Here is a 14095-nt window from a genome sequence, read left to right as displayed (position 1 = left end):
CTTATTTCGCATAATGCAAAATTTTGCTAATGCGTTACATCCTATTTCCGAGTATCACAAGTACCGCAAATATTAATTTTATAAAAAAGAATAATATGTTAATAATATTATATGTAATAATATTATATATTAATAATATTATATATAATATGTTAATAATATTTAAGAACAATATTAAGAATAATATGTTAATGATATTTAGACATAAATTTATTTATAAATAATAAGTTTTTATAATATAGATGATCATAATCATTTTTGTCATCTTCTTCAATAAAATACTAACCATTATAATAATTATCTTCTCCATTTTCAGATCAAAAATCCGCTAAATACTTATTATTGAAACCGATATTAATGGCTCTAAATTTATATTGTTTTCCAACAGTCTTATAATTAAACATTCCAGGACATACTGCATCCCGCCTTATAAGTAATTTGATGTAAGGACTTACTAGGCTGACTCTCGCCATACTTAGTCACCATCGTGAGTTCGAGCATATACAAAGTATGGGACGTCAAGTTTTTGACACTACCGAACATCCTATATGGATGGTATTTGACGCTAATATTTCGCTTGGGTTCTTTGCACTTGGTATTCAACACTGACTCAATAGGACAGTAGTAAATTTTCACTTCTTCGATGACCCCAATACGATCTAAACATTGAAAGTGCCATCCAACCTCGATGAAGTCTAATCCAAAACGATTAATCCATATGAATTTCATTCTGTCGAGCTTTTTTGGGCGAATCACCGTGCAAGATGACCATATCATACCGCTGCTGCCCTTATTCGTATTAGCGGAAATCGCGAATTGATATGTTTTGTTAGAATTTGGTACCGTTATGTTATAGACTGTAGTATTCATGGATACATGTGTCCAGTTCAAGTAACCCTGCAGATGTATCATTTTAATTTGCGCGCAAAATTATTCTACAAATAAATAACAGAGAAAATCAATACATACTGTGCACTGATAAGGACGATCGCGTTTGTTGTCGCACCAAAAGATGGTATAATTTGTGACGATTTCATGCCTAATCGGCGGCACCCAAGACAATTCGTACAGTCCTCTTTCGAAAGCCATTTTTGTAAATTCTATCGGTTCACGTGGCACTGTACGAAAAATATCTCATATTAACTGCTCGCAATGATATTTAAATGTTTTGGAACTCTTCTTTTATCATCAATCATTTTGATATACTCACTCTCATCTCGATTAGGTATAATAATTTCCGTGTAATTCTTACTAATGCCGACTTCATTCTCTGAGACAATCTTAAATCGGTATTTATTAAAGCTGAGTCCCTCAAACTTGGCATATGCCTTGGTTATCTCGATCGGTTCGAGAATTATTTTATGACCATTTTCTTCCACATGCTTAACGTGATACTTAAATTCATTACCATTCTCGTAACGTTGCTGTATCATTTGCCAATATAAATATACATCTCGAGTTTTATTGTATTCGATAATTTCGTAGCTACCAATATCGGTTCGCGGTGAAAAGCTAGGTACTAAAAAAAAATTGAATGGTAAAATAATTATTTAATTGTGATCATCTATTAAAATTTATTACATATTAAAGTAATTTTATATTGTAATTTTATAATTGTACTGTAAATATAAATAAAATAAGAATAAATCAAAGACAATAAATTTTCTTCCTATTTTATGTATTCACTTACACGTTGGTAATGTGCTGAATATAATAGCAGCGGGCTCACTATACATATCCTCTCCTACGGCCTTAGAACTTCTTAAATAAACGTATGCATCATACTCGGTATTAGCGTATAATCCGGTAAGAGTGAAACATCTCTTGTGCAAATGAGGCTCCGTATCAATATTAATAATCTGCAAATAAGATATAGCGCAATTGAGATTATCATCATTTCATAAAGAAAATTAAGTAATAATTATAAGCAATGAGTTTATTTTAAAGAGATAGAAAAAGAGATAGAAAATACCGCTGACAATGTAGTAAATTAATCCTACCTTCCATTTCTTTTTATGATCCCGGTGTTTCTGATACATAACTTTATGAGTTAAACCGGGAGGAAAACTTTTCATCGGAGAGGGAGATTGCCAACATAATGTTGCACTATTCGATGTTTTGTTAATCACCGATACATGCGTAGGTTTTGCAGGTATAACTGAAAATAATGACATAGTGTCAGTGTTGGATGTCAAAAGCATATGCTGTATTCAAAGATTATATATGTCTCATTATTTATTCCATATGATATCATTTCATTACATGTAAAGAAATAATCCAACGACTAAAAAGATTTATATATACCTATAGCAAAATGATCGATAGTATCAAATACGAAGGATTTCGTGTCAAACATATTTTGAATGTGCATTATGAAGTCATATTTTTCTTTTGTTTGCCTGTATGTTGGATATGTATGTTGAGTCCAAGTGCAAGAATCATTTTTCGCTTTTTCTGTAGGACAAGAAACAAATTCTTGTCTATTTTTTCTGTGTATTATATAGAATAATTCATGGGTTGTTGGTACATAGTGCTGTGATACCCATGTACATGTTATACTCTTCCAATTATAAGATCTACAAGTAAAATTTCTTGGCCGTTGAAATTCATCTGTTGAATAAAATAAAATGCACATGAAAAAGAGGAGAATATGTATATCTGTTATAATTACATAATTAATTTTTAAATATATCTTTTAAATATATCTAATTTTCAATATGCTTGATCTGTAATATTAATGTTAATAAATCTCGCTTGTCTTTGTTCGAATTTGCATTTATAAATATTGTTATGATTTGTTTTTTGTGTATTAGTTGTACTACTGGCTACTTTATTTAATACAAATTCTTAGTTTTTATTGTTTCTAAGTTTACATAAATTTTATACAATAGAAAGCAATTTAATGCAACATGTATAAAATATGTTATATTTAAAAAGAATCATAATTTTTTTAAGTAAATATATGAATAAAATGTATAATTTATATTGTGTGTGTATATTTATCTCGAACATTGCTTTTGCAAACGAGTGGAACTGAATAGTAGCTCAATATACAAGTTAACAAGTTACAAACTAACAAATTACTTGTATAACTCTAAATATTATACAATATCTTCTTTTTAGTAATTTTTATAGTTGACGATAGCAAAATGATTTCAAAGACACACACACACACACACACACACACACACACACACACACACATATATATCAAACAATTCACTCATAATTTTATTGAAAAGGGAATCAATGTACTATTGTTTCCATAAAACATCGCGTCGAATATCATATTTTGATGAAAGGGTTAACTAGAGAGATTAACTATGTATTTCTACTATATAGCAAACATATATTTCTACTGTAATTAAAATATTTGTATTTTAGATACAAATAATTATATAGTGTAATATTAAATTAATATTAAATAGTGTAATATTTTCTTCATGAGATAATTTCTCAGATTAATTTTATCAAGAATATATTGTAGAGTATTATATATTTGTAATCTTTTTTTTATAGAAATAAAATAAATAAAATATGCCTCTAATACATAACATAACTGAAGAGAGAAGAAAAGTATTCTTGAAGAAATATGTAACTTGAAAATAATTGAAAAAGATAATTCACAAATAAATGTGATTACTTACACGTAACAAAAACATTATTAAGACAAACAGTTATGATTATGTTAGATATATCCAAATTGCAAAAATATTTAAATTGTCCGGCTGGTGGTGATTCAATGGTCAATAGTGCTGTTGTTTCATTAATTGTAGTAACGAATTTCTGCTCTACTGTTGCATTATCGCGAATGAAGAAAATATTCGAAGCGTTTATACCCGAATATTCTTTAGCTATAAACGGTTTATTTAAATTACACCAAATTTGTAGATTGTCACCACATTTGAGAAATATGTCACCTCTCGGCACTGTCCCTATAAAAAGTAAAATATAATTTATTACATATTCGAAAATTTTAAAAATACTAAATTAAAAATACTAAGCAATATTTGTTTATAATGTTTACTTAATAATAAATTAATGCGAGAATAAGCTATTTAATAAGAAATATGTTTAATATAACTATAATTACAAGTCCTTCTACATATATAATACATTAAGGAAACCTGATGTCGGTATATTCAATCATATGAATAATTTCAGTCTCCCTTATATTGTTGGCGTTGAATGTAAATATATGCATTTAGTTTAAAAACTGGAGTATCATAAAAAGTTAAGAGACATATGTTTTTTTATCTATAATTCTGATATTAGGCAGCATGCATACGGATAAATAAAAAAACTAACAATTTTTATGTTATCTTTAACTTAAAATGCATATAAATCTAAATGTACGCGCTGTCTTGAAATTTGTGAATTATATATTTGTATATAATATAATAAAAGTAAAAGGAAATTGTCTTTACAAAAATATAAGTTGATAATTTATTCGTGTGTGTAATATAATAATATTCTAACGATTATTTATATGTAAAGAGTGATACGGTGATATGGAACGGTAAGCGGCCCATTATTAGAGGCAAAAAATTCACAGATATAAAATTATTTATTATAAAAGAAACGCAAAATATTTTTCATGCTTATTAGAAAAAGATATCTGTGAAATTGAATAGAAAATTTATCGTGTTGTGCATGGCAATTTTTAACATTATAGAAATATCGCTCTATATGAAACAAAAAAAATTTATTATATTTCTAACTTACATCCTGCTGGTAGATTAGGCATGCATTGTTCGACTTGTTGCATGTTCGCATTTATCGTCAAGAATAGACTACTCAAAATAACAAAAATCCATTTAATTCCCCATGAGTGGGAAATATACCCTCGTTTGTGTATAATGGATAAGTGAAATATTTTATTGAAATAGCATTTCATTATCGAAGATGTACACAAGTGAGGCATTCTTCTTGGACATTGTATATTAGAGCTGCTTGAAGACATTTTTTTGTAATTTCACTGAAAAATAAAAAGACTCGATTTGAAATAATTTTAATATCTCTTTCTATATATTTCAAAGTATATACATATATAAATTTCTAACTGCAACACTATTAAATTAATCTACATGTTTTCACACACACACACACACACACACACACATATATATAGTATATGTATAAATTTCTAACTATAACATTATTAAACTAATCTATCTCTTTTAAAATTTTTGATGTTATCGTATATCATATTCGTTATAATCTTATAATCAACGTATTAATAACATGAAAACAAAATAAATAATTAATTTAGTATGTCTAAATCAGTATAGGTCCACAAGATCAAATCATTTATATAAATAATGGAAAGAAAGCTATAAGGACTAACACAGTAAATAGAACGCACATAATAAGAGTGTGTGTGTATAATTTTCAATAAAAATTATAAAATATTACAAACATATTTAGCTTTAATTTAGATTCTCTTTGGCATAACAAATATGAACAAAAATTATACATCTTAACACACACACACATACACACACACATGTAAATTAATAATATAAATAATAATTCAAATTAACATAATTCCAAGAATCAACTTACAGTTTACTCGAAGCTTGAAATAATCGAAGAAAATATTATAATGCCAAATTTTTTCCAGAGAACGAAATGAATAGCATGTAGAAAGGAAAGAAGTCGAAATAAATGTGATTCGTATCCAAGCTAAGGCACAACTTGCCGATCTAGGAAATATATAAGAAATGTAGAGAATAAACATGTGAGAAGAAAGAATACATTCGTTTATTAGCGAATTTTGAGGTCATGACACATCAAGAAGCAACATTGTTGTGTTTCCGATAAGTTATTTTATTCCCTCGCTGTATCACCGTAAATATGTGGTTTCTCTTTTCAAATAATCTCAACGATTTTATATGAAAAAAAGCAGGTCGTTAAAATAATTTCTCAAAATCTCTAAATGTCTTTTTTAATGATTTGTAGATTTTCTGGTTAATTAAGTGTCAAATTTTCTTTTACGAAAGGGCTCAAAAAAGGCATTATTTTCTTACAAGTTTAAAATTTTTTTACTATATATAACTAAGATACAAATTAGAATTTTACTGAAATAAAAACTCATCTAAAATTATATGAAGAATATAGTTTTGTCAGTCTTTAAATTTTAACAAAGTATAGTTTGTGAATAATTCTTTTTAGTCGCTTGTGACTAGAAAATACGTAATTTGAACGGTTTGAAGTGCTTTATTTCGTTGATAAATCGATCATCCTGTTCACTCGGTATTTTCTCGCGACTGATTTTATTCGCTATTCGCAACGGCATCGACAAATCACAGAATAATAATAAGGAAACAGACAAGTGAAGGCGTCACAATTGTGACACTTGCCTTCAACACATATCGATCGATCACACCGTTCAAATAAAACATTACGGATATTCGTTTATGTTAATCAAATATCTTCTAACAACCTGAAAGCCATGACGCTTATACTGAGTTGCTTATTGAGTTTAATTACAAGTAAAAATCTATTGGTATTGCTTCTACTTTTTTAAAACTAATCGCTAATTAAAATTAAAATTTTTCTTTACATATTTAAAATTGGGAATTAATAGATATTTAAAATTAAGAAAATTGATAATTTGTATATAACTTAAAATACTATATGTGTTAACATCTTGTATATATTATGATAAAAAGGAGCAAGTGAAAAATTACTATTTTTAATTCAAATCGTCGAAATAAGAAATAAGAAACCTTCAATTATGTCATCTAATTATGCGCCCTAATTATGCAACATTTCCATAATCTGTACATCAATTGTTGTTTGTGCATTAATCACATTAACTTAACTTTTTGCCCACGTAATCTACATAATTATATAAAGCTTGTTTGATGTTTGCACACAATTAAGTGCATAATTCGGGATAATTGACAAGCGCGGATGTTCATATTAATATTTTTTAAGAGACCAAATATTTTTTATTTTTCAAGAAAACGGTATTAAAACGTATTTTAAGAGTATTTATTCCTTGTTTTATCTCATCATAAATTGGGAACAATATGAAAACGTTTTATGAAATCAATATATATATAATATAATATTATTATAATATAATATAAATATAATATTAATAAATTATACTATATAGTGTAAATATATATATTATGCTTCTAATATAGATAATTTATATTTAAAAACGATGTTTTTATTGTTGTATTCCTGTGTAATAATTTCAAGCGTATCACTTTTGCTTCTTTTTGAGCAATTCTGCCACACAATAAAGTTTAAGAATCAATTATTAATAAAAACAACGTTAATTCTTAATTAATCGCATATAATACGAAGAATTTGGTGTTTAGAATTTACTAGGCTAAATAAAGCTTTAAATATTTGCATTCACAAGATGCAATCAAACAGAAAAAAACATTAACTTGGAATGGAAGGAATAAGAAATTTCAATTCTAAAGTCTTATATATAAAAAAATATTTTTTTCAATAATCTTATTATTTATCAATTATCTTAAAATGCTCATGTAACTGGGACTAACAATAAGTCATAACAGGTGTCATCATGTTCTCCGTACTGTCTGTGGGATTTGAAGTGGATCACGCTAGAGATAGATTCTCATTAAGATTCGGATTACCGATCTTAATTGAAATATATGACTTCCGACAATCTCCACTTCTCGTGAAACACTTCTTTCATCAGTTTCAGACTGACAGAATTTGACTCTCAAGTTGATACAATCTTGCGGAATGATACGCGCGCTGGATCTATCTTAATACTGCTGCCGCTAGAAATTCAATCGTTGTGACCGATGAAGTAACAGATTCTTAGTTTGTTGAACAACAGCTCGATTCAGCTATCATTTATATGGATCGCCATTCTTGTGCAGTAGTTTCTATAATAATCGAATTTTTTTATAATTTTGAATTTTACATTTGTAACAACAGTTAATTTTTTTAAATCTCACTTACCATATTTGAAGTGAGACCAGTGGTAAGTTCACATCAATATTTTACATATCTTCATATTTTAACCACATTCTACAAGAAAGCTACGTAATACATATAATACATAGTATGACAAAATTTATCATAAAATATTAAATAAATTATAAAATATTAAGAACTAAATTAACATATTATAAAATATAAAATATTTTATAATATGTTAATTTATTAATTTAACATTAATAACATATTAAAAAACTAAATTAAATATAAAAACATATTTTTTAAGAGAATAACTATAATTATGTAATATTGTTTGTTTAAAAAAAATTACATTTTATAATATATAAAATTATAACTTTTTACCTTTTTCAATAATGTGCGTAGCACAAAATAATCGGTATGGCAATGATAAATCTAATAACGCTTAGAATTATTATCACAAATCGAGTAATCCTGTTACATAGAAAATACGTATATTTTAATAAGAATATTTTTATATAATTCTACTTAAAAATGTGAATTTGATATTATTACAGTTACTTAATTAAAATGAAAAAAAATTGCAAACGCATACAAAGTTAATATCTTAAAATTATAGACAAAAACAGAGTTAAACAATTTAGATAATGAGTTAGACAAATAAAAAAAAAGTACAACTCAATTTCTGATTCATTAAACTATTTTATTATTTTCAAAGATTGTTTAATTTCATAAACAATAACAATCGTTAAAAAAATGTCTATCTTATTTCGCATAATGCAAAATTTTGTTAATGCGTTACATCATGCTTCCGAGTATTGCAATTACAGCAAATGTTAATTTTATAAAAAAGAATAATGTGTTAATAATATTTAAGAACTATAATATATTAAGAATATATAATAATAATATATTAAATATATATTAAGAATAATATTTACACATAAATATTTACATATAAAATATAATATTTACACATAAATATTTATAAACGTAAGTATTTACAATAGATGGTCATAAATAATTTTTTGTCTTCTTCTCCAATAAATACTGATCATTACTAAAACAATTATCTTCTCCAATTTCGGACCAAGGTCTCGTTAAATATTTATTGTTGGAATCGATGTTAACGGCTCTAAATTTATATTGTTTCCCAACAGTCTTGCAATCAAAGGTTCTAAAAGGAAGTACTGGATGCCGTCTCATTAGTAGTCTGATATAAGGACTTACTAGGTTGATTCCCATACTTGGTCACCATCGTGAGTTCGAGCACAGTATAGAGCATTAAATTTTTGACAATGTCGTACATCCTGTATGGATAATATTTAACGCTAATATTGCGCTTGGTTTCCTTGCACATGATATTTAACACTGACACAACAAAACAATAATAAATTTTCATTTCTTCCATGATCCCAATATCTAAACAGTCAAAGTACTATTCGACGAAGTCGATGAAGTCTAATCCGAAACGATTAATCCATATGAATTTCATTCTGCCGAGCTCTTTTGAGCGAATCACTGTAATGACCATTTCATACCGCTGCTGCCGTTATTCGTATTTGCGGAAATTGCGAAATGGTATATTTTGTTCGAATCTAATACAGTTATGTTATAGACTGTAGTATTCATGGATACATGTGTCCAGTTCAAGTAACCCTGCAAATGTATCGTTTTAATTTGCGCGTAAAATTATTCTACAAATAAATAATAGAGAAAATCAATATATACTGTGCACTGATAAGGACGATCGTGTTCGTTGTGGCACCAAAAGATGGTATAATTCGTGACGTATTTATACGTGCTCGGCGACCAAGACAATTCGTACAGTCCTCTACCGAAAGCCATTTTTGTAAAGTCTAACGGTCCACGTAGCACTGTAAGAAAACTATTTCATATCGACTGCTCGCAATAATATATATTTAAACATTATGTAGCTCTTCTTTTTTATCACTAATCTTTCATTCTCACCTGGATTAGGAACAATAATTTCTGTATAATTCTTACTAATGCCGATTTTATTCTCCGAGACAATCTTAAATCGGTATTTATTAAAGTTGAGTCCCTCAAACTTGGCATACGACTTGGTTATCTCGATCGGTTCGAGAACTATTTTATGACCATCTTCTTCCACATGAATAACATGATACTTAAATTTATCACCATTTTCATGATATTGCTCTATCATTTGCCAATATAAATATATATCTCGAGTTTCATTGTGTTCGACAATTTCGAAGCTACCAATATCGGTTTGCGGTGGAAAGCTAGGTACTAAAAAATTGAATGGTAAAATAATTATTTAATTCTAATCTATCTATTAAAATTTATTATATGTGAAAGTAATTTTATATTTATCGTACTGTAAATATAAATAAAATAAGAATAAATCAAAGACAATAAATTTTTTTCCTATTTTATGTATTCACTTACACGTTGGTAATGTGCTGAATGCAATAGCAGCGGGTTCACTATACATATCATTTTCTACAGCCTTAGAGCTTCTTAAATAAACGAATGCACCATACACGGAATTAGCGTATAATCCGGTAAGAGTGGAACATCTCTTGTGCAAATAAGGCTCTGTATCAATATTAATAATCTGTGAATGAGATACCACTCAATCGAGATTATCGTTTCATAAACTACATTTAATTACAATAATTACAATAAACGATAAGTTATTTTAAAGAGATAGAAAATACCGCTGGTAATGTAGTAAATTAATTTTACCTTCCAATCTTTTTCATGATCCCACTGATTCTGGTACATAATTTTATGTGTCAAACCGGGAGGAAAATTATTCATCGGAGAGGGGGATTCCCAACACAATGTTGCACTATCCGATGTTTCATTAATCGCTGATAGATGCGCAGGTTTTGCAGGAATAACTGAAAATAATGACATAGTTTCACTATTGGATATCAAAAGTATGTACTATACTCAAATATCATATATGTCTTATTATTTATTGTATATGACATCATTTCATTATATGAAAAAAAGTAATCCAATGACTAATTAAAGATTTATATACCTATAGCAAAATGATCGATATCATTATATATCAATGCTTTCCTGCCAAACATATTTTTAATTTGCAGTATAAACGTATATTTTTCCTGTGTTTGCCTGTATATTGGATATGTATGTTGAGTCCAAATGCACGAATCATTTTTCGCTTCTTCTATAGGACAAGGAACAAGTTCTTCTCTTTCTGTTGTGTGTATTACATATACCAATTGATGGGTTGTTGGTACATAGTGCTGTAATACGTTCCATTTACATGTTATACTTTTCCAATTATAGAATCTACAAGTAAAATTTATAGGTAGTTGAGGTTCATCTGTCGAATAAAATAAAATGCATTACATAAAAAAGAGGAGAATATGTATATCTGTTATAAGTACACAATTAATTTTTAAATTTATCTTTCAATTTTCAATATGCTTCATAAGTCTTCTTGAAGAAATATATAACTTGAAAATATATGAAAAAGATAATTCACAAATAAATATGATTACTTACATGCAACAGAAACTGCATTAACACCAACAATTGCGTCCATGTCACCAGGTAGGTCCAAAATGCAAAAATACGTAAAATGTCCAGCTGGTGGTGATTCAATGTTCAACAGTGCTGTTGTTTTATTGATTGTAGTAATGAATTTGTGCTCTACTGTTACATTATCGCGAATGAAAGAGATATTCGAAGAGTTTAAACCTGAATATTCTTTAGTTGTAAATGTTTCATTTAATTTACACCAAATTTGCAGATTGTCACCATATTTGACAAATATATCACCTTCCGGCATCGTCCCTATATAAAGTAAAATATAATTTATTACATATTCGGAAGTTTTAAAAATACTAACTTAAAAATATTTGTTTATAACGTTTATTTAATAATAAATTAATGCGAGAATAAGTAAGCTTTTTAAAGAAATATGTATAATGTAACATTAATTGTAAATCCTACGTATGTATGTAATGTTGAATATTATAATATTGTATGCAATGTGTGTGTGTTATAACGTTATAAAACATAAAAATAAGTGAAACTAAAAAGATGTCGGTTGTATATTCAATCATATATGCATAGATAATTTTGATATCAATTATATTGTTGGCGTTAAGTGTAAATGTATGCATTTAGTTTAAAATTAGAATATCTTAGAGAAAATTGAGACATGTTTTATCTATAATATAATCCTGATATATTAGGCAGCATGCATGCGAAAGAGATCGAAACAAACAGTTTTTATATCCTATCTCTAATTTAAAATACATATAAATCTAAATGTATGCCTTGAAATTTGTATATTATATATATTTGTATATAATATAATAAAAATAAAAGAAAATTGTCTTTATAAAAATATAAATTGATAATTTATTCATGTGTGTAACACAATGTTATTCTAACGATTATTTATAAGCAAAGAGAATACGGTGATATGAAACGGTGAGTGGCTCATTATCAGTGGAAAAAAATTCACAGATATGAAATTATTTATTATAAAAGAAACGCAAAATTTTTCATGCTTATTAGCGAAAATTATCTGTGAAAATATATATGAAATTTATCGTGTTATGCATGGGAATTTTTTAATTATAGAAGTATCATGCTATGTAAAACAAAAGAAAATTTATCATATTTCAAACTTACATCCTGCTGCTTTTAGTCCAGGGGAGCTTGTTTTGACTTGCTGTGCATTTATCAAAAACAAGCAACTCAAAACAACAAAAATCCATCTGATTCCCCATGAATGATCTCGTCTGTGTGCATTCAATAAATGAAATATTTTATTAAAATAGCATTTCATTATCGAAAATAGACACAAGTGAGGTATTTTTCTTGGACATCGTATATTAGAGGTATTTAAAGACATTTTTTGTAATCTCACTGAAAAATAAAAAGACTCGATTTGAAATAATCTTAATATCCCTCTTTATATATTTCAAAGTATATATAAATTCCTAACTACAACATTATTCAATTAATTTACATTTCTTTTTAATGTTATCATATATCATGCTAGTCATAATATGTGTTAATCAACGTATATTAATAATATGACAATAAAATAAATTGTTAATTTATAGTATGTATATAAATCAACGTATGTTAATAACATGAAAATAAAATAAATAATTAATTTAGTATGTCTAAATTAGTATAGGTCCACAAGATCAAATCATATAAAACGAGAAAAGCTATAAGGATCAAAGAACACAACAAATGTTAAAAGTATAATTTTCAACAAAAGTTATAAAATATTCCAAGTATTTGCATTTAATTCAGATCCTCTTCAATATAACGAATGTGAACAAATTTGGCACTCTGATTAATATAAATAATATAAGAAAGAGATTAAATAAATAAGAAGAGCAAAAATAAAAAAAAAGTTCGCTGTACCTATCGGTAAAATAAAATTGTAAAATATAAAACAGATTCGACAAGAGACATAATAAGAATATAATTGAAGGCAATTGGTTTGATATGTCGCCGGTGCGACTCTTTTTTGATTGTTTTTAAAGGTTATCAGAATAAAAAAAGTACATAGAACACAATAAATAGAACGCACATGATAAGAGTGTGTGCGCATAATTTTCAATAAAAATTATAAAATATTACAAATATTTAGGTCTAATTCAGATTCTCTTCGGTGTAACGAATATGAACAAAAATTAACATTCATATTAACACACAGACACACAAACACCTAAATTAATATAAACAATAATTCAAATTAATAATTCAAATTAATATAATTTCAAAAATCAACTTACAGCTTGAAAGCTTTAAATAACCTACTTGAAGCTTGAAATAACCGAAGAAAATATTATAATACCAAATTTCTTACAGAGAACGAAATGAATAGCATGTAAGAAGGAAAGAAGTCGAAATAGATGTGATTCGTATCCAAGCTAAGGCACAACTAACTTGCCGATCTAGAAAATATATAAGAAATGTAGAGGATAAATATGTGAGAAGAAAGAATAAATTCGTTTATATATTAGCGAATTTTGAGATCATGACACATAAAGAAACGACATTATTGTGTTACCGATAAATTTTGCGAATTTTGAGATCATGACACATAAAGAAACGACATTATTGTGTTACCGATAAATTATTTTATTCTCTTGCTGTATCACTGATAATAAATATAATAAAA

The 14095-nt window shown here is 27.2% G+C and overlaps 2 protein-coding genes across 2 annotated transcripts; both read right to left on the bottom strand.

The window, feature by feature from the left end:
* Nucleotides 1-283: 283 nt before the first annotated feature.
* Nucleotides 284-5732, bottom strand: LOC105249923 (cytokine receptor-like). The gene is made up of 9 exons (XM_011255713.3): nt 5566-5732; nt 4726-4978; nt 3648-3935; nt 2305-2610; nt 2001-2158; nt 1691-1859; nt 1211-1519; nt 970-1118; nt 284-897 (listed from the first exon to the last, which is right to left on the bottom strand). The coding sequence occupies exons 2-9, from the start codon at nt 4961-4963 to the stop codon at nt 397-399; spliced, it is 2118 nt and encodes a 705-aa protein (XP_011254015.2). The 5' UTR covers nt 4964-4978; nt 5566-5732; the 3' UTR covers nt 284-396.
* A 3201-nt stretch (nt 5733-8933) lies between these two features.
* LOC105249964 (cytokine receptor-like) lies at nt 8934-13844 on the bottom strand. Its single transcript, XM_020027128.2, has 9 exons — nt 13707-13844; nt 12583-12819; nt 11443-11733; nt 10952-11260; nt 10648-10805; nt 10348-10516; nt 9886-10188; nt 9646-9791; nt 8934-9573 (listed from the first exon to the last, which is right to left on the bottom strand). The coding sequence occupies exons 2-9, from the start codon at nt 12803-12805 to the stop codon at nt 9433-9435; spliced, it is 1740 nt and encodes a 579-aa protein (XP_019882687.2). The 5' UTR covers nt 12806-12819; nt 13707-13844; the 3' UTR covers nt 8934-9432.
* Between the last annotated feature and the right edge of the window lie 251 nt (nt 13845-14095).

Source organism: Camponotus floridanus, unplaced genomic scaffold, assembly GCF_003227725.1.
Source record: "Camponotus floridanus strain SB8 unplaced genomic scaffold, Cflo_v7.5 scaffold148, whole genome shotgun sequence".
NCBI lineage: Eukaryota > Metazoa > Arthropoda > Insecta > Hymenoptera > Formicidae > Camponotus > Camponotus floridanus.
Note: the sequence above shows the minus strand (reverse complement) of the source record. Positions and strands in the feature narration are given on the sequence as shown.

Bases quoted from the DNA above. Each gene is read 5' to 3' on its own strand.
- LOC105249923 (XM_011255713.3), bottom strand. From the start codon at position 4,963: ATGTCTTCAAGCAGCTCTAATATACAATGTCCAAGAAGAATGCCTCAC. The intron at 3,936-4,725 runs GTAAGTTAGAAA...TACTTTTTATAG, and splicing joins GCCTAATCTACCAGCAGGAT to GGACAGTGCCGAGAGGTGAC. The intron at 2,159-2,304 runs GTATATATAAAT...CATTATTTTCAG, and splicing joins TATCGATCATTTTGCTATAG to TTATACCTGCAAAACCTACG.
- LOC105249964 (XM_020027128.2), bottom strand. From the start codon at position 12,805: ATGTCTTTAAATACCTCTAATATACGATGTCCAAGAAAAATACCTCAC. The intron at 10,189-10,347 runs GTAAGTGAATAC...TCAATTTTTTAG, and splicing joins ATTCAGCACATTACCAACGT to TACCTAGCTTTCCACCGCAA. The intron at 9,574-9,645 runs GTATATATTGAT...ATACATTTGCAG, and splicing joins ATCGTCCTTATCAGTGCACA to GGTTACTTGAACTGGACACA.